Here is a 26831-nt window from a genome sequence, read left to right as displayed (position 1 = left end):
CCACTCTGGTCTTGAAAGAAAGAGAAAGAAAGAGAAAGAAAGGAAAGAAGGAAGGAAGGAAGGAAGGAAGGAAGGAAGGAAGGAAGGAAGGAAGGAAGGGCAAGAGAAAGAAAGAAAGAGAAGGAAGAAGAGAGAGGAAGGAGGAAAGAAAAATAAAATTAAAGCAAAATGTTATGAGAAATGACCAGTATACCAATGTGATATTTAAGAAAGAAGACTTGGAGAGAGTAATAAATTATAATCACTGTATTTTCAGAAACAAAGAAAAAGATTATATATATTCTGTGTTAAAGGAAAGCAAAGATTTGTAAGGTCATATTAACCAGCAAGTGTGCACTACCATATTCTTGATTTAAAAGGTGATAAAAAGAGTCCAAAAACTGAAAATATTTGCCTCTATGTCAAATTTATTTTTAAAAAATTCTTAGAAATATTTTTTTGGGATAGGTTGCCTACTTAAAGTCTTGGATTCCCAACTAAAGTTATATACACACACATACACATACCCTTATTTGTGTGTTAGTGAAATAAATGTATCCAGGAGTTCCAAAGTAGTCCTAAGTTTTATTTTATTTTATTTTATTTTATTTAAATTCAATCAATTAACATATAGTGTAATATTAGTTTCAGAGATAAAGTTCAGTGATTCATCAATTACATATAAAACCCAGTGCCCATTACTTTAAGTGCACTCCTTACTGTTCATCACCCAGTTACTCCATCCCCCCACCCTCCTCTCCAGTAACCCTGTTTGTTTCCTATAGTTAAGAGTCTCACGGTTTGTTTCCTTCTCTGATTTCATCTTATTTTATTTTCCCCTCCCTTCCCCTGTGATCCTTTGGTTTTTATCCATTTTATTTCATTAGAGACCTTTTGTTGTGGGAGGAAAAAGAATCTGCAATCAATAATTATAACTGGTATGGGGACAAGGTGTACTTTAATCTCTCAAAAATTGCCAGGATTTGGTAACATAAATAAGCTAAAGGCAACATAAATAAGCTTCTAGGTATAAAATAATAGGCTATTTAAATCAAACTTGTAATCTTATATGTTCTCTTACTGGAGGAAGAACTGGAAAGTGTCCTTACCTGACACATCATTCATTAATCCAATATACATTCATTAGACACTTCTCTTGTAATATACACTGTCAGGCACTAGGTACGTGGTAAAGAACAAAATAGATCATGTTCCTAATCTCATGGAGCATGCTACTCAACCACCACACAACTGATTGAATCAGAAGATAAATTATGCTTTTTGTTTTTAATATAATGTCTAATAAAATAAACAAGTGTGCCATTTGTCAAAGGGGCTATAAAACCATACCACGGGTTATAGTGTTAAAAATTGTAAGCATTCATCTCTTCATTCATTCAATACATAATTATTCTTAGGCACACAACTAATTATGGGCACTATAATATTCTTCATTGTACATAAGAATACCAGTAATGGTTTTGATTTAAGTTGTTCATGGTCTTATTGGGTACATAGAATATAAAGAGTTCATGTTCTACTATGTCATTAAAGCAATAGATGATGAAGTATCAACTATGGAGATAATAAGTGCTATGAAAGCCCAGAGAATTTAGCTTTTCTCATCATTATTTTGGAAAGTATGTAAGGGCAGTCCTGGTAGGGAGCAAACACAGGGCAAGCTAAGTGGTGGGCTAACTATTCAGTCAGATAGTACAACTTTAACCCTGAAATACAAAGGGGTTACCTAAAGAGACAGAGATAAGTTCACATCTATTCCTATTGCTGTTCATTCTTGTGAATATGATCTTTACTCAATTAAAATACAGAGTATAATCAAATGTACTGCATCTCTGTGCATGTGTTCATTCATGAATTCATAAATGAAAGGTAGCATTTCCAATGAATGAAAAATATAAAGAATAACATATTACACATGGAAGGAAACAAAGGTGTTATTACAGTTACTGATTTCAATATAATAACCTTGGAGTCAGGGCAAATATTTATAAACATATACCAAGAAAAGAGAAAAAAATAGGTACAAACAAGTCTTATGATATTTCTCAGGAGACAGAAGTAATGAACTTAATTCCATAGAAGGATATCCCTAGGATACATGAACATTAGTACACATGCCTCTCTACATATGTTTATGTATACATATAGATGCAGAAAAATGACTAACTTTTTGCCAATTCTTCATCACCTTCTAGTAATATGCTATTTATAAAATCTAAACTATCTATTATTTACAAAAGTTCTCATAAGATTTGTTCTTGACTCATTTTTATAGCAACAACATTTAGTGTGACAATACTCAGGAGTTATGAATCACTGTAAGGATAACATAGGGAGATGTTTAAGCCTGATGGAATAAAATCCTGCTTAGGAATACAAAACCAGCATTTCCAATATTAAGAAAGTCACCTATCAAGCAGGGAGGTATTAAAGTAATATATTTTTATATATGGCTTGTGGATTTTAAAAAAATATTACAGAATTCTTTTTTTTTAAATTTTTATTTATTTATGATAGTCACACACAGAGAGAGGGAGAGGCAGACATAGGCAGAGGGAGAAGCAGGCTCCATGCACCGGGAGCCTGATGTGGGATTCAATCCCGGGTCTCCATGATCGCGCCCTGGGCCAAAGGCAGGCGCTAAACCGCTGCGCCACCCAGGGATCCCAATATTACAGAATTCTAATTGATATACAAGGAGAAAATGAATCAAACTAACAAAATATACTAAATCATATTCTGAAATGTGAATAAGAATAATTATCAGTGCTAGGGAGTTATGGTGGGCATTATGTGGAATAATATGAGGCTTTAGCATAATACATAGCACATTGTTTTTTGACATTTATTCTTAGCCTGTTAGGTATTAAAGGAATTATATTAATCAATTTATATTGGTTTTAGCATCTGATTGTTACAAATTCTCTGTAAGGTAAATATTATCATATATATTTTACAGATAAGAAATTTGATGCTCAAAAGTCTATACAGGCTGCTCAGCTTTAACTCAAGCCTATATTAATGGAAAGCTTATGCTCTTTCTGCTACTTTATATTTTTTCTGTAAGTCCTATAATAATATACCCAGGAAAGTGCACGTCTTTCTTTTGAAACTCTTCCTTCAGCTAATGTGACACTGAATTCTGTTGCTTTGTTCCAATTGCTCCAACATCTTTGTAGTCTTCAGTTCTGAGTGCGACTCTTCTAAATATAAGCATCCCACAAAATTTTACCCTAAGAAGCCCCTTTGTTTTCTCCTCCCTTGTCCATCTTCACAATTCCAACAGCTTTAAATATCAGCTTTCTTTACTAATTCCCCAAACCTTAAACTTAAACCCCAGCTTTAGGCTCTAGAACTACAGTTTTCAATTATCTGTGAAATACCTTCATCTGACTGACTCAGCTGCAACATTTGCCTGTGACCGACAGCACCACACAGTCTGCTCAAGTGTCACCTTTTTGAGGTTCCACTCTAAAGACCTAATCATGTCACTTTGCAAACTCCTCTTCACCATTTCTGATACCCTTTTTAAAAATGATTTTATCTGAGAGAGAGAGAGAGAGAGAGAGAGCACAAGAGTGTAGGAGCACAAGCAGGGTGGGGGTGGTGGAGGGGGGCAGAAGGAGAGGGAGAAGCAGACGCCCTGATGAGTGGGTAGCCCGCCTCGAGGCTCCATGCAGAGCTCCACACGGGGCTCCATCCCAGGACCCCGGGACCATGACCTGAGCTCAAGCCATGTAACTGGCTGAACCACCCAGGTGCCCCCATTTCTGACCCTTCTTACTGTTCTATTTTCACTCTCCTTTCCATAACACGAAATGCTTCATAACTTACTTCATTATTTGCTTTTTAAAATATTATATTTTTACTACATAACCACCAGAAGAATAGAGATCTCTGTGTTCACTCCTGTATTCCCAAGGCCTAAAATTATCCCCGACACAGAGTAGTGCACAAAAAATATTAGCTGAATGAGTGAATACATGGCTTCCAAGAGTCTTCCTGTAAATGATGCAGTTTTCAAAGCTGAGTTGCTGAGAAAACTCACACAGGTCCAATCACATGGCAAAGAGAGCCTCATACCAACTCCTCTTTTGACATGTTTCCATGGATATCTGATCAGATCCTGTTATCTACTTAACATGAGGCAATCATACTTGTTATGGTCTCTGAATCCTGCTCGGCCTGACCCCTACCTACCTCTACCTTGTCTCATGCTATATTCCAATTTGTTTACTACATTCTTTGGCTTTCCTACCTCAGGGCCTTCTGTTCCATTGTGACATATCCTGCATGCTGCACTCACTCCTCTCTATCAGAACCATTTACACACATGCACACACACTTTTTCAGTTTTCTTTTTATGGTCATGCATATTAGAAGTTAAGCTCTGTGAATGCAGCTATCCATATTTCTGATGACCAGTAATGTATGTCATATAGTGAGCATCCAATATTTTTTTAATGAAAGGAGGGATGGATGAATGAATGAAATAAGATAATTATATAAATGGTTTTAATTATTGACTTTTTATTCCTTTTTGACATATTTATTGTCTCACTATTCTCATTTGTATTTGATAAATTCTACTCGCTAACTCTGCCTTGTCTCCCATATACATCCTCCCCTTTCCTCCTGTTACTCTTCTAGTTATGCTATTCTCTGCTCTCGTCAGGACCATTCAGTGGGTTGTGAGCTGGTCTTTTAGTTCTGTATGTATTTCATCAGCACAATGCTACCAAAGCAATAAGCCTGGAGACCTACCTTATTCACACCACTCCTTGAGTCAAAATTGTATGGTAGTTCATTATTGGCTAAAATATCATGTCGAAAACCTTGGTATTTAAAGTTCTCTGTTCTCAGTTCATGTTACATTATCTATCCTGTCCCCTTCTGGGTGCATCATGACTCCTAATATCATAGACTGCTGACCCTGGTGGCATTACATTGTAGCTCCTGACTCCAAGAGCAATGTAACTTAATATATACAACAATATCTTAAGTTAGTTATTATCATCCCTTGGTTTGTTAATGATGATAAAAAATCAAGCTTTGAAGATACTAAGTTCCTTTCTGAGATCCCATAGTTAATAAACAATCCCTTGGGATTTATACCCATATATATATATATATATATATATATATATATTTGACTTCAAAGAACACCTTTATAAAATCTACAGCATGATAGGTTAACTGTCTACCTTTCAAATGTCTACCTATCCTTCAAGTACTTGTTCAAGTGACACCTTTCACATAATTTTCCAGTCTTGGAGATGATACCAAATAGCTATCTACTACCTGCTGGTTCAGAGCTAAGGAATCACACTTGCCCCCCTTCCCCAGAGAATTGTGCTCAACTGATTGCAGCAGCCTCATTTGGGAAGTTAGAGCCGAAAGGTCAACCAATGACTGATAGATAGAGCATAAAAAACAGGATCCCTTTCCTGTCATGGGATTTATGCTTCAAAGCACATGCCCTGGGGCTCAAGCCAAAATGAGAATTTACTTGAGATATGATCTTTCTGGCATCTTTTCCTTTCTCTCTTCATCTTTTACAGCTTTCTCTTGAAAAACATGCCCCTCATAAGTAACTTTTATAAGAATTCCTGTCTCAGGTTCCTTCCTAAGAACCCTCTGACAAGCAATTCTATCAACTGCTGCCAGAACTCTTCTTTAAGATGAAAATTATGTAACATATACTGTGATTATGTAAGTTGTTAACATCACAGACCTTTTTTAAAAAATTAATTTTGCAACTTTTTTGTAAGCCCAGAATTAGTTAAAAATAGAACATTAAAAAGAAATTTAAAGTTCTTTAAAACATGAAAACAGTGCTTGAGCATATTATGTCACTTGCCTCTTCACTAGTAGCCTTCCATATTTCCCCCCAAAGCTAGAATAAAATTCAGTCCTTAACAGTGTGTTCCAGGTCCTAGATTATCTACACCTGGCCACCCTCACTTCTACCATTTTCCTGAGTTGCTCATATGCTTCTAAGCATACTAACATTCTTGCTATTTTTTATACACACCAAGCACATTCCTAATTCATAACTTGTTCTCTCTGTTTGGAAAGCTCTTTGCTCACATATTCACATAGTTTGCTACCTCTATGACATTCTTTTCTCAAATATCACCTTTCTAGAGATGACTTTTTTGATAATCTTCATAATTTTACCCCTATCCTCCCACTCTGTGGTGCCCATTCTTTTCTGTATAGCATTGATCAGAATCTGATATGATGTATATTAAATATTCTACTCTCTGGAAGAAGGCATGTTTCATGAGAGTTGGTAATCTCTCCACAAGAGTAAGAACTTGTCTTCAGCATCTGGAACAATTTCTCATACTAGGCGGTGTTCTCTTAGTATTTGTTAAATCAGTGAATGGAGACATGTAAATGAGTTAAATCCCAAAGACTGCTCCTTCCCACACAGAGTAAAAACAATGTAGTTGAAGGAAAAACTCTTAGGGCATGTTAACAGTTCATAAGAATACAAATGCCAAATATAAATAAAATTTCAACTACATAAGATACTACAAAGCACAATTATTAAATAATACGTGCTCTAGAAATGTATTCTCTCCTTTGGGGTATAGTGGGCAGGGGCGCTGTGTGCGGCATGAAATCCTTGAGGCTCCTGCACTTCTGAAAATGTTTTATTGAAGAAGTGTTAAAATTAGACCTTATAAGGTGGGTAAGATTCAGCTGGGTGCACACCAGTCAGAAGGACATTCTAGGTGGGGACCTGGGAGGTAAATGCAATGAGAGAAACACAGAGGGAGAAAAAACACGCAAGCTTCTGAGCAGTCCTGGGAGTACAGAGATTTTGGAGTGCTAGCTTAGATGGCATAGCTGGGAGGGATATTAAAGCCTGATTAAAAGAGCTGTGAATGAAAGGCCAAGGAATCACAAAGCCTGCCTTTAACAAAAATTATTTGTTTTCCCACCTCTTTGCCTATTTAATTTTTGAAAATCTACAGAGAATCCAGAAATGGACCCTGAACTTTATGGTCAACTAATATTCGACAAAGGAGGAAAGACGATCCACTGGAAGAAAGACAGTCTCTTCAATAAATGGTGCTGGGAAAATTGGTCATCCACATGCAGAAGAATGAAACTAGACCACTCTCTTGCACCATACACAAAGATAAACTCAAAATGGATGAAAGATTTAAATGTGAGACAAGACTCCATCAAAATCCTAGAGGAGAACACAGGCAACACCCTTTTTGAACTTGGCCACGGTAACTTCTTGCAAGATACATCCACGAAAACAAAAGAAACAAAAGCAAAAATGAACTATTGGGACTTCATCAAGATAAGAAGCTTTTGCACAGCAAAGGATACAGTCAACAAAACTCAAAGACAACCTACAGAATGGGAGAAGATATTTGCAAATAACATATCAGATAAAGGGCTAGTTTCCAAAATCTATAAAGAACTTATTAAACTCAACACCAAAGAAACAAACAATCCAATCATGAAATGGGCAAAAGACATGAAGAGAAATCTCACAGAGGAAGACATAGACATGGCCAACATGCACATGAGAAAATGCTCTGCATCACTTGCCATCAGGGAAATACAAATCAAAACCACAATGAGAGACCACCTCACACCAGTGAGAATGGGGAAAATTAATAAGGCAGGAAACAACAAATGTTGGAGAGGATGCGGAGAAAAGGGAACCCTCTTACACTGTTGGTGGGAATGTGAACTGGTGCAGCCACTCTGGAAAACTGTGTGGAGGTTCCTCAAAGAATTAAAAATAGACCTGCCCTACGACCCAGCAATTGCACTGTTAGGGATTTACCCCGAAGATTCAGATGCAATGAAACGCCGGGGCACCTGCACCCCGATGTTTCTAGCAGCCATGTCCACAATAGCCAAACTGTGGAAGGAGCCTCGGTGCCCATCGAAAGATGAATGGATAAAGAAGATGTGGTTTATGTATACAATGGAATATTACTCAGCCATTAGAAACAACAAATACCCACCATTTGCTTCAACGTGGATGGAACTGGAGGGTATTATGCTGAGTGAAGTAAGTCAATCGGAGAAGGACAAACAGTGTATGTTCTCACTCATTTGGGGAATATGAATAATAGTGAAGGGGAATATAAGGGAAGGGAGAAGAAATGTGTGGGAGATATCAGAAAGGGACACAGAACATAAAGACTTCTAACTCTGGGAAATGAACTAGGGGTGGTGGAAGGGGAGGAGGGCGGGGGGTGGGGGTGAATGGGTGACGGGCACGGAGGGGGACACTTGACGGGATGAGCACTGGGTGTTATTCTGTATGTTGGTAAATTGAACACCAATAAAAATTAATTTATAAAAAAAAAAAAAGAAAATCTAGGAATATTATCATTTATCCCAGCATCATTAATATATATATCAATAAAAATATCCTAATACATTATAAACTGTCAAAATTCCATGCATGTGAAATCCTACAAATGGCCTTACAACTTAGGCAATTTTCAAATAATATTCCTGTAATATCACTGGCAGTATGACAAGGCCTTGACTTTCAAGTTGGAAAAATACAACATGAAATGTTAATGACTTTCATAAAGTCATACTATAAATTATTTTATCTGCTTGTAAAAATGATTATATTGCCAACAAACCTGGAAAGAATTTAACACAAATATGCTGAGCATATTGTTCCATATTTTAGACTGTGTCAGAAATACATCATACCTGTGGGTCTTTGCAAATTCTTTTGTACTAAAATCCTTCTCAGAGTACCATCCATGGCTGCTTCTTCTATATGGGAATGGTCCCCAACAACAGTCCAGTACATCATCCTGAAGAGACAGGTCAAGTTGGTTAGCTTACCGATAGTGCTATTATAATCCAAATCTGCTCCCCCAAACACAGTTTCTCTTCAGACCATGTGCATCAGAATCACCCTGGAGACCCTGAAAAAAGCAGATATCTGGACCCAACTCTAAATCTATAGACTGGCAAGTTCCAATAAGGGCAGGTGATTAGTAGTTTTATTCAACATTTCTCTATTTCCTTTTTGGTCATTGCCTATAAATGAAAAAGTAAAAGAGTAAAAAAGGAACAGTTCAAATCAAGGAAAGATTTGTGTTAAAATTGTTTAAATTTGTTTATACATACACCTTCATCTTTTATTATCAAAATAGCTAAAATACTAATACTCTACACTTCATATTTTCAACATTATGGTTAATGCCTTGAGAATTCAATCTTAAGTTAACAATATTGGTTATGTGTTTATCGCAACATGGCATCTGCAATGTCCACACCGGACACATACAAATACACACATAGAATGTATAATGTAGCAGCCTTTTGGGACAACATATATTTTGTGCTGCCATTTGGTGTGAAAAGGACATGCTTTTGCACATAAGTAGAGGGATTTTTAGAAGTCTTGTGAATCTATTATATGTTGAACACTTATTACAAAAAGAAAACGACAGAGCACAGGTGGGAAAATCTCTAAAAATGGTTATGCATATCAAGAAATATAAATAGCCAACTCATTAACCTACCCTCTTTTAGGATTTACAGCAATAGCATAGGGTTCTCCAGCCATGTTTGTCAAGAGTCTGGTGCAGTTGGGGCCATTCAGCTGTCCCACGTTGATAGAGTATCTCAGACTGGTCCAGTGAGTGGTATAGTAACTGAACCAGTGCATTCTGGAATGATCAGTCCAATAAATATTTCCAGCAACCCAGTCAACTGCGATGTCCCTGGGCCTTTTGAATTCAGGACACTAAAAGAAAACAAAGCAACAAACCCAGTATTTTCAAAAGCAAAGTGGTAGAGAGGAAGTCTGTATACATTGATAACGTATGGGAATAATATCAACACGGTCAAATGTTAATTGTTACACAGGTTTTTTTTAACTACCAAAAATACTCCATTTTATTCTTAATTTTTATAGATATTATAATTTCATAAATATTAAGTGCACAACTCATTGGGGTTTAACCTCTAACTGCTCTGGTATAATCACCACCCTGCTAGAATATTTCTAGAATTGTAGAAGGTTCACCTGTGACTTCACTCAGTTAGTGTTCCTCTATGACTAACCATAATTCTGATGTCTAACAAAATAGAATTGCTTAAACAAATCCATGTAGATATGTGTTATAAATAATACTGTTCTATTCCTGACTTCTTTTACTCAACATCGAATCTATGAAATCCATTCATATTGTTGTGCATGTCAATTATTAGTACCTTTTTATTGATGGGTAGTATTTCATTTTATGAATGTACCACAATTTGTTCACCTTTTTTACTGATGATGTCCATTTGGATTATTTACAGTTTTAGGCCACTACATCCAAAGTCATGAATACTATTGTACATGTCTTTTAGTGGATACAAATACACATTTCTGTTGAATATTTAATAAGGAATAGAATTTTTTTATGATAGTCAGAGAGAGAGAGAGAGAGAGAGGCAGAGACATAGGCAGAGGGAGAAGCAGGCTCCATGCACTGGGAGCCTGATGTGGGATTTGATCCCAGGTCTCCAGGATCGCGCCCTGGGCCAAAGACAGGCGCCAAACCGCTGTGCCACCCAGGGATCCCAAGAATAGAATTGTTGAGTCTTAAGGTACACATATACTTAGCTTGGATAGATACTACCAGCATTTTTTCAGAGTTTGTACCAATATACACTCATTTTAGCAATTTAAGGAAGTCCCAGTTGTTCTGCATCCTCACCATATGTAATTTGATTTAAAAAAATGAGATGAGCACTGGGTGTTATACAGTATGTTGGCAAATTGTATTTAAACAAGATACTAAAGAAACATGAAAAAAAGATAATAAAAAATTAAAAAAGCAAAACTACCCAACAATGGAAAAAAATAAAAATTAAAATAGAATAGTACAGATAGACACATTTAGAAAGATGTGTATTTAAACATGTTTTAAGGAAAGTGAAAATATCTGTCATTTATACTAATTTACTAGCTTGAATTTTCTGCTTTATATTGTATTATTGAATTATTGTGAGACAAAACAGTAAGGGAGTTCTTTGCAAATAGACATCAAGAAAAAAGCGTATGTTCTATGTCCTTCAATTAACTAGATCCCTTTGAGTAGGAACTAGTGTTATAATTAATTTGACATGGTCAGGTTTATTGTGCATAACCAAAAGTGAGAAAGGATTCCCCCCGGGTATCATATCAAGAATGGAAACAATTATTTGAAGGTGATTATAACTAGACATGTGATCAATGTGAAAAAGCATCAGTAGGACCTGGCAACCAGTGGAAATAAGGGTTTTTAACACATGATGGTTTCTTGTGTTTATTACTAGTGAACAAATTGTATTGAAGGAGTGAGTAAACTTGAAAATTTACAAGAGATGCCAAAAAGGAGGAATTGCAAGCCACTGTCTGCTGTGTGATTACTGGGATCTTAAGGAAGGAAAATACGGCCTGAACTAAACATAGAACCCATAGAAGTTTCTAGCAACCTTTATTATAGCCTTTACACATATTTATTTAAAAACTGAAATTATGAAATTTATAGTTACCTATTTCTCAATTCTAGCAATAAATACTATCCATCTACCCAGTGATAGCTCAGTGATGTTTAATGAGAAGCACTCTGCAATACAATATGCTTTAGAAATACTGTATAAATAATAGTCACAGGTGGATAGAATATAAATATTTGTCCTAGCCAAACCACAAGCTTATTTTTCAAATGTTCCAGTATCATTTAAATTAACTGTATTTTTTTTCTGGTTTGGCAGCATTTAGAAGTAAATATATGAACAAATGACATGAACATGTCAGTGTAAGTCATAAATTTATAAATATGACAGACAATGGAAAAAATAACCATTATAAGCTATTTGGAACCTGTTGGAGTATATTTATCATTTTGAATGCAAATAAAGCAAACCTTCAGCATGTAAAAAAATATGATATTGGTTATCTCTCATGAGCATAGAAAAATACCTAGTTTCCCTTTATCAGATGTAAATGTATACATATGATTTTCTATCCTAATAGTATCATTGCTAAAATAGACAAATTTATTGCAAAGTTCTACTTTTTTGAATTTAGGATTTTCATTTTTTTATTCATTAAAAATAGCCTGGTTATCTTTCCATTCTATACTTTACCCCTGGACATAGACAATAGAAGCCCAAATTCTTCATTTTCATAAAACATTCAGAATTTGACTAAGTGATATTTTGGCAGGTAAGCAGGCTTGTGAAGATTCTACTAATGGTAAATTCTAGAAAGACAAATAATATTTATGTCACACTAGTAGGGTAAAGAATATGGCTTAGGGAAAGAGGGAAAACGTTACTTTTCAGTATTAAGCACAGAAGATACTGATGGAGTCATTTAAATCTATACATTTATTTTCTGGTTCCCTGATCAAAAATCCGTAATGTCATTCCAGAATCAACTAAAGTAGTTAGAATATGGGGTAAAGGACATCACACCCAATAAATCCAATGTATGATCATAAATCACCAGTGACAAGATGATTCTCAGACAATAAGAGCATCAGGGTGAAGATGTTACCAGATGTTCATCTTCACTGAATCACAACACACTGAATGCTCAATGATTTTCAATATTGAAGAAAGCAGAACTGAAAAGAAAAAGAACAATAACAACAAGAAAGCCAACAGGATGGTCCTATTTTCAAGAAACTATGGCCAAGTTAGGAAATCCCCCTTTATGATGAGTTCCAGAGGACCCACAGCTTGACCAGGATTGTGAGTAGTATTAGCCATAAATGGATATTGGCTCGGGAGTGGAAGGTAGAAATTCCTGTTGGATCTTGATATAATAAAAAATAAACAATTTGTGGAGAGGTTAAAAATAAATAGGTGAATACAAAAAGTAGGCAAATACAATTAAAGTAAACTGAGGTTCTTGGAATGGAATGGAGACTGACGCGGGACAACAGTAATGGGAAAGCTAAGCCATTTGCTACCAAAGAGGCAAAAAACAAAATAAAACAAACATATCAGATTCAGAAGAAGAAGTAAACAGGAAACTCTCGTTGCCCTTTTGGCTAGCTCACTAGACAGATAGGCCTATGAGCTAGAGGCACTAATGAAATATGTCATGTGGAAGAGACTGCAGAGGCATGTGGTTACCCTGACAACAAAAGGCGTTGCTCGTATTGTTGCACAAAGTGGAAGACACATTTTGACTGCTTTCTCCAGACAGATGATTTCTTTCCTAATAAGCTCTCTAAATACACAGCAAAGTTTTAAGGCCTGAGGCATTCTTCCTTGTGGAGATATATTAGTCCAATAAATGAAACACTTAAATCTTAGAGAAAAATTGGCAGCTTGTTTGTAACAAAATTAGAGGTTACTACTTTAAACTACTAATTCTTTATAGCTGTGGATTGTAAGGTATCTGTCACAATTCCAGCTTCAGGAAACCAAAGATATAAGTCACTGGAGACATTTGATTTCAATCAAAGAAAGATGAAAACCTACAAAATGAGACTTCAAGCATTTGAAACATGGAAATACTGTCCTCTTTTTTTTTATTTTTATTTTTTTTAAATTTTTATTTATTTATGATAGGCACACAGTGAGAGAGAGAGAGGCAGAGACACAGGCAGAGGGAGAAGCAGGCTCCATGCACCGGGAGCCCGACGTGGGATTCGATCCCGGGTCTCCAGGATCGCGCCCCGGGCCAAAGGCAGGCGCCAAACCGCTGTGCCACCCAGGGATCCCTACTGTCCTCTTTTTTAAAGAAATTCCTATAGTTAGCAATATACTTTAAGCAAATATTGCTAATAACACAGGATAGACTGAAGTAGTCACATATTTTATCTATGTGTCATTTTTTCATCTCAGAAAAGAAGATTTGGTTCATTTTACTAAAGTTAATTACCTGTAATGTAATGTTATTAAAACAAAGATTTAAAGCCACTCTCAAGTGTGTGTGTGTGTGTGTGTGTGTGTGTGTGTGTGGTGTATATCACACTAAAAGCTGTTTATACCTTCGGCCCACAATATATGAATCAGAGTAAATCTTCATAAGCCAGGGATAGAAAAAATGACTATGCAAATTCTGAATATTATTAAATTATATGGCTTAATAATATTATAAGATATACAGATATATGTTATTTCAATCGAGAAGTTCATACAGCAATGGGGAAATCCAAAAAGAACCAAGAAAAAGTTATCTTTGGAGCTAGAATGTGTAAGAGTTCCAAAAACACTTCAGGAAGGAAATCCCTGGCTTCTATCTACAGTTTATTCTGAAGAACAGATTTCAATCTGAGTAGTTTTAAACTTCTATCTACATTAACACCATGTCAACCTGGCAGGGGGGAAAGGAACTAAATAAAAGTATGTGATTCTCAGACAATTTCAAAAAAGGACCACATCTGTCTTTGGACCATAGACTCGGTATTCTGTGAAGTTATCTTTTTTTTTTTTTTGTAGAATACTATACTTGTGTATGTTATATATATGTATAATAATGAAAGTTATGTCTTCTTAATAAAGGAGCTTCTGTTCACCAGGATAATTAAGAGAGGCAAAGTAAAGAGCATGCTTGGAGATTCTGAAATGAAGTTGCATTCCTGGAAATTAAATGTGATGTATTTATGGCTAGGAAAAAAAAGTGTGTTTATGGGTAGATATGCGTATGTTGATCGATGTGTAAGGAAATGGGAAGGGGGTTGGCATAAGATGAGCTGGAATATCATGGAGAAGCTTATAAACCACTGAGTTTTCAATGGACAGCTATCGGAAGGATTTAAGTGGTGAGGTATGATGATTATATTAATGTTCTAAAATTATTTTGGCTACAGTGTGGAGAATGGCTTTGGAATGGGGACCAAAAGTGGATACAGGACAATCAGAGGAGGCTTACTGAATGGACTTCAGAAAGTAAAATGTGTAATTGTAAAATAAATTTTTGTGAGACAAAAGTGGATAAAAATGGGATATATCTGGAGACAAAAATATTTGATCTTGTGATAAGTTGAATACCAATGATGAAAAGAATAACTTGTAGAGTATAACTGTCTTTTTCTTTAATTTTTAAATTATTTTTAAAGTATAACTTTCAAGATCAATATACTATTGCCATATATACCAAAAATTTTCAATTAATATATTGCTTGTAACTTTTAAAAAATATTATGTACCTACTTTATGACAGATCCAGTTCTAGATGTTAGGATTACATATAATAATGGCCAAAACAGCAAAAATACTTGCCATGGGAATTTACTTACAGCAAGGTAAGGTACAGTATAGATAGTAAACATAATAGTTAAGTAAATTATATAGTAGTTTAACAAACATAAGCACTATGAAAGTGAAAAAAAATAATGAGTAATGTGTTGATGGTCCAGGATTGGAGTGGGACAATAGATTGCAATTATCAATACATTGTATATTCAGAAGATGGCATTTGAGCAAAGTCTTGAATGAGTTTAGGAATTGAGCCATGTAGGCTATCTGGCTGAAGAACACTTAGGCCAAGAGAACATTTCAAGAAAGGCCTTACATTAGTAGGTACTGATGGGTTTTACAAATACCAAAGCATCCTTAGAGAAGGGTAAGGGAAAAATTAATAGGAGATGAAGTCAAAGAGGTAATGGGAGACCAGATCTTTTAAACCCGTGTAAGACATTATGAGAAATTTGTCTTTGCAATGGGGAACCACTAGATATCTTTGATCAGAGATGTGATGTGATCTAATTTATGTCTTAGAAGGTGCATTCTGGTGACAGTGTGGTGAGTAAGAAGGAAAGCAAAAAGACTAGTTAGGAGGCTATTGCACTAAGTCAGAAGAAAGATAATGGTGGTTCAAAATAAAATAGTTGTCTTAGACATAAATAAAATGACATTACTTCCTCCTCATCTCTTAGGGTGGTCTACACTCAAATCTCTTCAAATGGGCCTTTATTGATCATCCTATTCAAAGAAGACTTACAACATTTGACTTTTTTTTCTTGGTCTGTTATGTTTTTCCTTCAATATAATTTTCCATTGTGTATTTCCATTATGTATTTCCTTCAATATAATTTTAAATTTATATAATTATAATATACGTATATACTTATATTATAATATAATTAAAATTATATAATATTAAAATTATAATTATGATATTATGTGATTATATTTTGAAAATTAAGTTGCATTTTTGGTATTTATTTTTTTATGAATTTACTTGACTCTGTTTTTGTTCCCCAGAATATAAGCTTCATGACAACAAGACTCCATTGTCATTTTGTATCCCAGGAACCCAACACTAAACCTAATAAACAGAACTCCTTAAATAAAATTTTGGGTATGAGTAAATAAAACTTGACTAGTTCACCTTAAAATGCTATACAATATGTTCAATAATATCTTCAGAGTTATTAATTGTGGAATCATATGTTTTATATAGTCTTGTAATATTTATGCAGTAAAATTTGAATATTGATCACAACTGTTATAGAACCATTAACTCCAATCAACATACATTGTTGAATGCCTGTCTTATGCAATCAATAATAATCAAGTCACAAAATGACAATAGTTCAATGATTTGATAATTTTAGATTTCCTCCAAAGAAATCATAATAAATAATTTTAATTGTTAACTGGTTTGAATAAACTGATGGTTTGAAAAGTATTCTTGGCAAGCAAGTATAGATAATTTCAAGGTAGAGTTATAATGATTATCATAAATTTATAATAATAAAGAAATACATTTAGAAATGGAAAAAGAAACTATCAATTTCTACTAGTACTTTAATGTCCTAAAACAAGACTCTGAAGTTTTTGCTAAAACTTATGTACACACATAAACTTTTTATGGGCACATATGCAAACCTATGCACTTATGTGTATGTGTGATGTCTGTATATGTGTGATATACACACAAATCCATATATTGGGGTTTGAGGTTTATAACTAGAACTCCAATTAAAGATGGAATCCTATTAAATAAAACTTAGTTGGATATATTCTTAAAAGCTTTCAGGGAAAAATAATTGCCTAATCAACTTACTGAGAAAAAGATATGATTATTAATGAATAAAACTGTAAGCAGGATCATTCTGAACATCTTATTTGTATAATAGAGAATATGCCAAAAATGTTATCTCCTATTCACTTCTCAAAATCAGGTAGATCAGATAAACCATTTGTTTTGCTCAGGAATATTTAGCTCTTTAATGGTAAAAATCTTATCTGGATTTTAAAAATCATTTGCATTTTTCCAAGCATTGACCTACTTTATAGTGCTCGTCATCATGTACTTTGCTGTACAGCATTTTATACTAGAAATGATAAATTGCCAGAAAGTATGTACAATTGTTGCATAATGCTATCATATTCTGTTCTGACTACTAAAATTTAAATTCAGAAATCTCATTATGCTTTACATATAGATTGAATCATGTCAGCCTTTTAAGTTTTAAATTATTTAATTTCTTAAAGGAAAAAAAATCCATCCATTTTGTATAGCCCAAGGGGCTAGGAAATCATAAGCATTTCTATCTATAAATAACTTAGACTGCATTTGAAATTTAAATTTATAATCATAATTAGTATTCAAGCCATTTTCACAGATTACAGAAGAGTATTCCCCTCATGACTTCCAGAAAAAGATCATATTGAAAATTACCTCCCTTTGGAATGGACTTCAGTTAACATTTAATTGAGTAATATTCTGATTTCTGATATAACATATTTCCTATATTTTATTGGGGAAATATTCCAATATTTTTAGTTTCTGTGAATATGGGTTCAAGACATCCTGTTATTTTTAATTTTTTTTAAATTTTTATTTATGATAGTCACACAGAGAGAGAGAGAGAGGCACAGACACAGGCAGAGGGAGAAGCAGGCTCCATGCACCGGGATCCCGACGTGGGGTTCGATCCCGGGTCTCCAGGATCGTGCCCTAGGCCAAAGGCAGGCGCCAAACCGCTGCGCCACCCAGGGATCCCAAGACATCCTGTTATTATATGGCTAACGTCTTCCATTTGGTCCACTGATAATGGGGTTTTAACTAAAAGTATCCATAGTTTGATTTTTGTATTTTTCTTTCATCTCCTGATTCAGAGATAGAAACCAATGTTCCATTTTCAGCTCAGGGGAAAATCTTGAGTTTCGTTTTCCAAAGGGTGGAGAATTCTCTGGTCAGTATCATTTATTGTTTGTGTGAAAACTTAGAAGAAGAAATAGATTTCATGCTTATTAAACTACTAGACAACTAGCTGGTGACTAGTAAAAAATGCAGATACAATAGATTGCAGATTATTCAGGAGGGTAAAAAAATCCAATTTTTATACATAAGTTGGATTCCAGAGTAATAAACACAAATCATCCAAGTAAACAACTAGATAAACATAAATGATGTCACACATCTTTTGGAAATTATATATATTTACTATCTGGAAGGGACATTGGAAATTTTCTACTTCAATATGATAGTTGCTTTTCTTATAAGTAAGTTGAGACTCAGGGATGTAACAATTTTCTCAAGTTAAAGTCTAAATTTGGTCACATTACAGCTTTATGGCCATAGATGAGTCATTTGAACATTAAATAATGCACATTATTCATTAAGAATATAAGAGTGGATTGATTACATATTTATAATATTGAGGAATCAGGATTACAAAATGATTTATGAAGGAAAAATTAAGTAATTCCTTTCATCTGTATAGCCTTAAGCTTTGTTTTGTTGCAGTGCATTGATTGGAATGTCTATAGAATACTGAATGGCTTAGGACATAGTCTTAACTTATAATCATGACATTTAAATAGCTATGATGGAATCCTATAAACTGTACCCTAATGTTACACACTCTTTTCCTAGTGAATACTGTTAGTTGTGAATAAATCTGAAGAGAGAAAAACAAAGTCTAGATGAAATAACGCATGTAATCAGTACCATTAAATAACAAGATGAAGTTTCATGTCATATTAGGGAAAAGCTAATCAATAGCTTTGCCATCATTTACAAAAGATTCTATACCACAGTTATAAAATATAATATATATATATTATATGTATATATAAATAAAGGGGCATCTGGGTGGCTCAGTCGGTTAAGGTTCTGCCTTGGGCTCCGGTCATGATCCCAGGGTCCTGGAATTGAGCCTGGCACAGGTATCAGTCTCTCTGCTCAGTGGAAAGTCTGCTTCTCCCTCTCCCTCTGCCCTTCCCCCTGCTCATGCTCTCCCTCTCTCTTTCTCTCTCTCTAAGTCTTTCAAATAAACAAATAAAAACATCTTTAAAAATAGAATATACAGATAAATAAATATATAATATACAAAGAAAACATATACATTTATACATTTTTATGTGTAAAAATAAAAATTTAGCGATCTGTATAAATTCTGTTCCCTAAAAGATACTGACTATACATTAATTTTTAATCTCCCCAAGGACAAAACTAAAATAATTATCAAATAATTTTCACTGAAAAAATTATATCAGATTAAAGATGTATTTTTAGAAAATAAAATTCAGACAAAGGTAAGTTGCAAATAATTTTTCATGTGATAATATACATCCTAGAGAAGAACACCTTGTCAATCAACATTATCAACACCATCATTGTCATCGCTGTTCTCATCATCATCATCAGCAGCAGCATCCTGTTAATATGTCAAGGTACTACTATATAGATACTATATAGTACTTATTATATGCCAAAAACTATCAACAACTAACACATATACATACAGTATATATTCCCCACTAAAACTTCATGAAATAGGGTAGAGCAGTTTAGAGGCTAGTAAGAAACAGGATCAAGGATTAAACCCCAGGCAATGTAACTCTACAGTACATACTCATCACTTCATTGATAACATGTGAAATGGTACATAGGAGCACTGTTTTTGCAAAGCAGACTTGTGTTTTACAGATAAAGAAAGCTAGAGTTAGCCAAGACTAAAACCAGATTTTTGTTCTGATAGCAAATAAGTAAGTGAAAGAAGGCAGAGTGATCTACTAAATTTTTTGGCTCTCTTCTGGAATTGTTCTTAATAGAACTTAAAGGTATTGTATAATACTGTATTTGGTGGAGGATTTGTTGAAGAGACAATTCTGATATATATGGATTTTTACTCACAGTTAATTTAATCTAACCTGGATTAGAAAGGCAATATAACTTCATTAAAACCAGATTATTGCCATCTACCTGATAAAAATGTATTCCAGATTGCTATCAAATGGTATGCATGCAGTTTGAGTCTTTATGGTAGATACCATGGCAAAGATAGTTAAGGACTTCCAGATAAGAACCCCTGATTCTTTTCAAATGCAAAACTTCAATTATATCCTACTGTAATAGCACTTGACTTTTTGGTTGTATGGGAAGGGGCCAGGCCCCATAAAAATAAGTATTTATCTGTCATTTTTTCTCTCAGGTTACTTCAAAATATAAAATACACAATAAAATGACATGCCCTAAAACAAAAAAGGATAGTCTATAACCACAAATCTAAACAAATGTTCTAGTTTACTTTTCTCAAAAAGAATAACCATGATAATCAACATGTCCATCATATACCAGCAAACAATATTGCTCTGTTTTGGATGTTCCCTGAAATACAGTTATCAGGAGTCAGAAGAAATGGTTGCACAATTGATTTGATCTCTTGCCCTAGAAGAGAGGTATATTTCTGATATTGTTAAATTGAAACGGTATACCCTGCATATTTTGACAGTTTATTTTCTAACATAAAAACAATTGAGATTGATTCTCAATCTCATCTCACAATGAAAAAAAAACTCACCTTCATAATATAATGTTAAATAATACAAAATATGAAATGTACTAGAAATATTGAGTATTATTCATTACCATTTTTACATAGTTAAAGCAAATGTATTTAAAAAATAATTTCATGCAATTAAATTATATGTTGCTGTGAGAATAATTGAGAAGGGAAATGTTTTATTTCTTTATATGGAGAATATTGGGAGAAATCATTGACTATATTCATTACCTCCTATAATCATATATTGTGATGGATAGATGAAAAAAAAAACAGAGAGATGGAAAGGTATGAGACTTCAAATAGTCATTGTTATTTACTTACAATTAAGCCACTGTTTGCTTGCCTTTTTTCTCTGCCATGGATCCTTTTGTAGAAAATTCCGCCTGGATTAAACTGAGTACTCCAAATTATCATATCTCTTTGATAATATACATCCATCCCTGTTATCCTTGAATTATGTTCAATATGAGAAATTTGTTGATGATCGCCACTGTAGTTGAATGGATATATAAAACCCAGGATATCAGTGTCATTAGCAATGTAGAGAACTTGATCTTCAGAGCCTGGAGATTATTATAATAAAATACAAAAATAAAGTAAATTTCAACCAATGTAAAAGCAATGATTGTATTTTTAAATTATCTTGAATTATTATACTTAACACAGTTTCTTGCTCTATATAAATCAAACAACTTTATATCATGTTTTAGTCTTCATGATTTATTTCTAATATACACGTTCTTAAACATTTCTAAGACTTATTGATGCAGGTTTTCCCAGGGCAAAGCTTACCTTATGGCTAGAAATTAGGTATTTGTAGTAGATATCCTTTTCATAAAGAGGGATTTCTATTTGATAAACTGCAATGCATTATGTTCTAATGCTTTGATCCTCAATATTCAGATGTTTTATTGTGTACTCATTAATTCTCAAACATTCCTGAGTATCCAGTTTATGCATTCAGTTTATCATCATTGTATTAGGTTAAGCAATGAAAATTAAGGGAGGAAAGTCTTCCTTTTTTAATATTCATGTATCTCAAATATTCTATTTTTATCATAAGAATATATTACTATTTACTACATTAAAATATTGTAATGCCAATATCATTTAGAATATTGCTAGTTGATGCCTGTAGCCTGAAGTTTTCATACCTACAATTCAATTCTAATGTTATTTGCATATTGAGACAAGTAAAACCCTAGACTGATTTCTCAATATATTAATTAAAATATTGATGGAACTGTAAATATTGAATTGCATACACACTATCTGCAAATTAAAAAAAAACAATGAAGTATAGTTCAGCACTATTGGTTTAATAGTTCTCACTTGGTTATGTTTATCTACTCTATGGCAGGCATTATTGGAAAAGATTTCATAATTTATCCCCTCTTATGGAAAGCAGGGATACATATTTCCATTTTATAGATGAGGAATTGAGGCTCAGAGAGTTTAATAACTTCCCCAGGGCCAAAGATTACAGAAGGGCAATGCTAGGATTCAAATTCAAGTATATTTACCTCTACAGCCCATCCTTAATCTACTATATCATGTTATTTTCCACCTGTAATAACTGTTTTATTATAATTGTCCAATCCTGCCCTATAACTAACAATCTTTGTTACGATATTCTTAGAAAAAACCAGAGCATGAAAATTCATTCCCCAAAAAGCCCCAAATACCTGGTTTTTTTTTTTTTTTGGAAGTTTAACAAATTTCATTCCTAAGTAAAGGAGGTCTGAATTAAAGCATGATTTTACTTAAAACTTTTTATACTCTTACTCAAAATTCCATTCTCCTTACAATGCTAGCCTTTAACCTGTTATTTTTATCCATTGGTATAATAATATTTCTCAAATACACTGAGGGCAGTCCATAAAGAAAGATGCTTTACAGTCTATCACATTGACTTGTAAAAACATTTCCCTCCTTCTGACCAATTTTTTAAACACAAAAGTGATTTTAACAGTTACAATGTATTTGACAGTCATGTCTATAAACCATCCTAGATTAGATTAATTAAGAAGGTTAACAAAGAAACTGGGAAAATTAGCCAATATTGAAAAGAGACTTATTTCGATTTTCAAGCATGGAGCTATTGCTAAAATATAGTATGAAACATTGTTTTCCCATAAGATATTTATAACAGTTATATTAACATTTGAAATAATTGTTATGATCTTACCTTTTGCTATGCAGGTGTTATTCCTTTCCTGAAAATTCTGGCCACACACACATTTATATGACCCTTCCATGTTTATACATTGGTGGGAACATGTGCCAAACACCAAACATTCATTAAGATCTAGAAAAGAAAAAAAAATTAAAAAAAAAGATCTAGAAAAGAAAAGCTCAAAATAGCATCATCATACCCTCAATTAGCACTTCCATTTTTCAGACATGTAAAAAAAGACAAATTTATTTTTCTCCTTCTACTTCTTATTTCTATTTCTTTTATTGTCTTTTATTGTCTTTCTTTCTTTTATTGTCTGTGATTTGCTGTGTCACATTTTCCGGCCTTAGCAAGTTTTTACAATAGTTTCACTATAATAATTCATCAATTGCTTGTACATTGCTTTTTAATCCACTTAACACATTGAAATAGCACTTTCAGTGCTATTGAAATAGCACATCCCTAAGTATTTTCGTCACTCAAACACACACTTCTTGAGGTTTCCTTTTAAGACTCTTTCTAATTACTTACCTTTATACCTTTGTACACATCATATAATATCCTTGCTCACCTTCACATAGAGAATTCTTACTCATCTCTCAAGATCCACCTAAAGTGAAACCTTGCTTGTTCTCCACTAACATAGATCCCTACCATAGTTTCTCCACTGTTTGCTATCTGGGTATTTCTCTCTTACAACACTGTATATACTATATTTCATATATAACATATATGCCATGTTGTACAGAGAAATTAAACACACATACACATATATGCACACTAATGTTGGTACCATGAGCTTTCATAGAGGAAAAATCTCACACATGTCCAGTACCTAAAACAGTGCTTGGCACACAGCAACTATTAATCCATTTCTACTTCTCTGATGGTATTTTTGGTAATCTGTCTTCTTTTTATATATTCTAATTAAAGTGCTTTGGTTCTAACATCAAATAGTGATTTCTTGTTTTCTTTTTGAGCTATATATAGGAAAAGCAAAAACACATTTGAATTCCTTGAATTATGAATCAAAGTAATGTCTTTCCCTTCCTCCATACCAAATCAAATTGCTTTTCCTTACTATCAAAACTTCCTTCAGTAAGGATACAAATTTTATTGAAGTGCAAAAGTTATTAATTTGCACAATAAAAATACCGGATTTGTAGCAACTTAAAATGAAGGATGAAGTTGCAGCTTGTATTTGCCATAGAATATAATTAAAAACACAGAAATGTTTGAGAATGGAAGTTTTAATTTTCATAAGTATGTGCAGGAAATAGAGCCCATTATTCACAGACAAATGTTAGAAAATTAATGTTTGAAATTAAAATTTGAAGAAGTTGTGGATGTGTGCATGTGTGTGTTTATATACAATCAAGGGAAAGTGGGGAAAAAAAGAAATAATCTAGCCTTGAAAAATAATTTGCTCTTGGGCACCTGGGTGGCTCAGTGATTGAGTGCTTGCCTTTGGCTCAGGTCACGATCCCAGGGTCCTGGGATGGAGTCCCATGTTGGGCTCCCTGCAGAGAGCCTGCTTCTCCCTCTGCTTATGTCTCTCTCTCTCTGGCTCATTTTTTTTTTAAACTTTTTATTTATTTATTTATTTATTTATTTATTTATTTATTTATTTATGACAGTCACACAGATAGAGAGAGAGAGGCAGAGACACAGGCAGAGGGAGAAGCAGGCTCCATGCACCAGGAGCCTGACGTGGGATTCGATCCCAGGTCTCCAGGATCGCGCCCTGGGCCAAAGGCAGGCGCTAAACCGCTGCGCCACCCAGGGATCCCCTCTCTCTGGCTCATTAATAAATAAATAAAAACTTAAAAGAATAATTTGCTTTTAATTTTATTTATTTATTTCAAGATTTTATTTATTTATTTGACAGAGAGAGAGAGAGAGAGAGAGAGAGAGAGAGATTGAGTACACACAAGCAGGAGGAGAAGCAGAGGGAGAGGAAGAAGCAAGCGGGCTCTCTCCTGAGCAGAGAGCCTGATGTGGGGCTTGATACCAGTATGCTGGGATCATGACCTGAGCCTAAGGCAGACGGTTGATTGACTGAGCCACCCTAGGCATCCCAATAATTTGCTTTTTAAATTACAATAGTGAAAACCTAGGGGTGCCAAGGTGGCTCAGTCAGTTGAGCACCTGACTCTTGCTTTTGACTCAAGTCATGATCTCCGGGTCCTGAGATTGGGTTCCATGCCAGCAGGGAGGCTGCTTGAGGTTCTCTCTATCCCTCTCCCTCTGCTCCTCCCCCACTCTCTCTCTCTAAAATAAATAAACAAATCTTTAAAAAAATAAAGAAAACCTAGGCTGTTATTTTTCAGTGTTCCATGTTAATGGAAAAATAAAATGTCATGAATAATCCAAACTGGTATATAATTCAAAATGTACATAAATATGACATATCCACACTTCATTCTCTTTTGGGCGAATATAACCAGTTCAATTCAATAATCTCATTTTGATTGACGCAATGCAAAATCACGTTTCTTTACACAAGAATAAAATGGACAGTAGAGAAGGAAGCTAGTAGAAAGCATTTTATAACTTGAATTTCCCTAGATAAGCCAAACTTAGACAACTCTAATCACAATAATATCAATTTTAATGGAGAAACTGGCAGTAAATACATATAGGTCTGTATTTCATGGCTCTTTATTAAAGTCCGAATGTATAGTATATTTACATATAATTTACTGTGAAATCCTGGCTATCCTACCTTGCTCGATTTTTAAATGGTCTCAAGTAAATTGACAGAGATTTATCTAGATCCTGTCTTTGAATTTTAGAAGGGACTTTGATAATATAAAGCACTGTTTAGGAAATGGGTTAGAACAAAAGCCCACAGTTCTCTAAAAGTGAATTACCTATTGCAGTACTGCAAATGCCACAACTCAAGAGAAATGGGTCATCATAAACATGGTCTTTCATGAAGTGCCTCCAATTCTCCAATAGTTCCTGAACCAGCAATTTTGTTATTTGCATTTCAAAACAAAGTTGTAACAGTACAATTGAAATTCCTGCAGATCTGAATTTGCTATAGAAAAGGCTTTGTAGCCTCAGAGATGGTTAGCTTAGCCGTACAAACAAATAGGCTCTTGACCCGAGAGACTTTCACTCTTGTAGGTAAAACGGTATCCCATAGATACACACCAATCTGATGAAAATCAATCCTATGTCATCTCACAGTTTAACAGCACTGTGAGTCTTTTATAACCTAAAGATTTAAGAGCAAGCTGTTGAGGAAATGTACTATACCTTCACACTGTCTGTTTTTCATGTTTCTCTGAAATCCAGGCTTACAGCGACAAAAAACAGATGTTTTTATTTGATTACAATATGCGTCATCTCCACATGGATTCACATTATCTTCACAGGTATATTCAGCAGGAGCTGGGATTTAAAAATGCCATCAAAACTAATATAATTCTAATTCTTGAAGTGGGAGTTTACTTTTTTAAAATTTGAAATTATATTTATTATTCCATAGATAACTTTTTGAATTTATAAGATTATGATCTTCTCTCTAAAGCCCTCATTTCTTATAAAGGTGTAGAAGCAGATAAAACATAAGCTCATTTACATTGAATATAGTTCAGACCAAACTGCCAATAGCTGATATTTACAGCTGTTATTGAAGTACACTATTTTGTAAAAGGAAAAGTCAACGTTTTTAATGATAGGTTGTCATTACTAAGGTACAAATGAGGACTACATCCTTCTCTAGGAACCAAAAGATTTCCTACAAGCTACCTAGACATGTGGCCATTAATTGCTAACCTAAATTTAGTATTCAGGAATTCAATCAAGGGTATTATCATGTTATTCAAACAAGTAGGCTAAATCATCAGTTCTTAAACTTTTTCAGCCTGGAAATATGTATGAGGAGCAACATG

At 34.1% G+C, this 26831-nt stretch overlaps 1 protein-coding gene across 1 annotated transcript in view; it reads right to left on the bottom strand.

The window, feature by feature from the left end:
- Positions 1-26831, bottom strand: part of LOC129514645 (low-density lipoprotein receptor-related protein 1B) — a 1831349-nt gene that overhangs the window by 87793 nt on the left and 1716725 nt on the right. The window contains exons 75-79 of the mRNA XM_055333402.1: positions 26194-26328; positions 22942-23061; positions 21075-21316; positions 9537-9760; positions 8713-8819 (exon numbers count right to left, since the gene is read on the bottom strand). Coding sequence (XP_055189377.1) covers positions 8713-8819; positions 9537-9760; positions 21075-21316; positions 22942-23061; positions 26194-26328 — 828 coding nt within the window. The remainder of the gene's footprint in view (positions 1-8712; positions 8820-9536; positions 9761-21074; positions 21317-22941; positions 23062-26193; positions 26329-26831) is intronic.

This window comes from Nyctereutes procyonoides, unplaced genomic scaffold, assembly GCF_905146905.1.
Source record: "Nyctereutes procyonoides isolate TBG_1078 unplaced genomic scaffold, NYPRO_anot_genome, whole genome shotgun sequence".
Taxonomy (NCBI): domain Eukaryota; kingdom Metazoa; phylum Chordata; class Mammalia; order Carnivora; family Canidae; genus Nyctereutes; species Nyctereutes procyonoides.
Note: the sequence above shows the minus strand (reverse complement) of the source record. Positions and strands in the feature narration are given on the sequence as shown.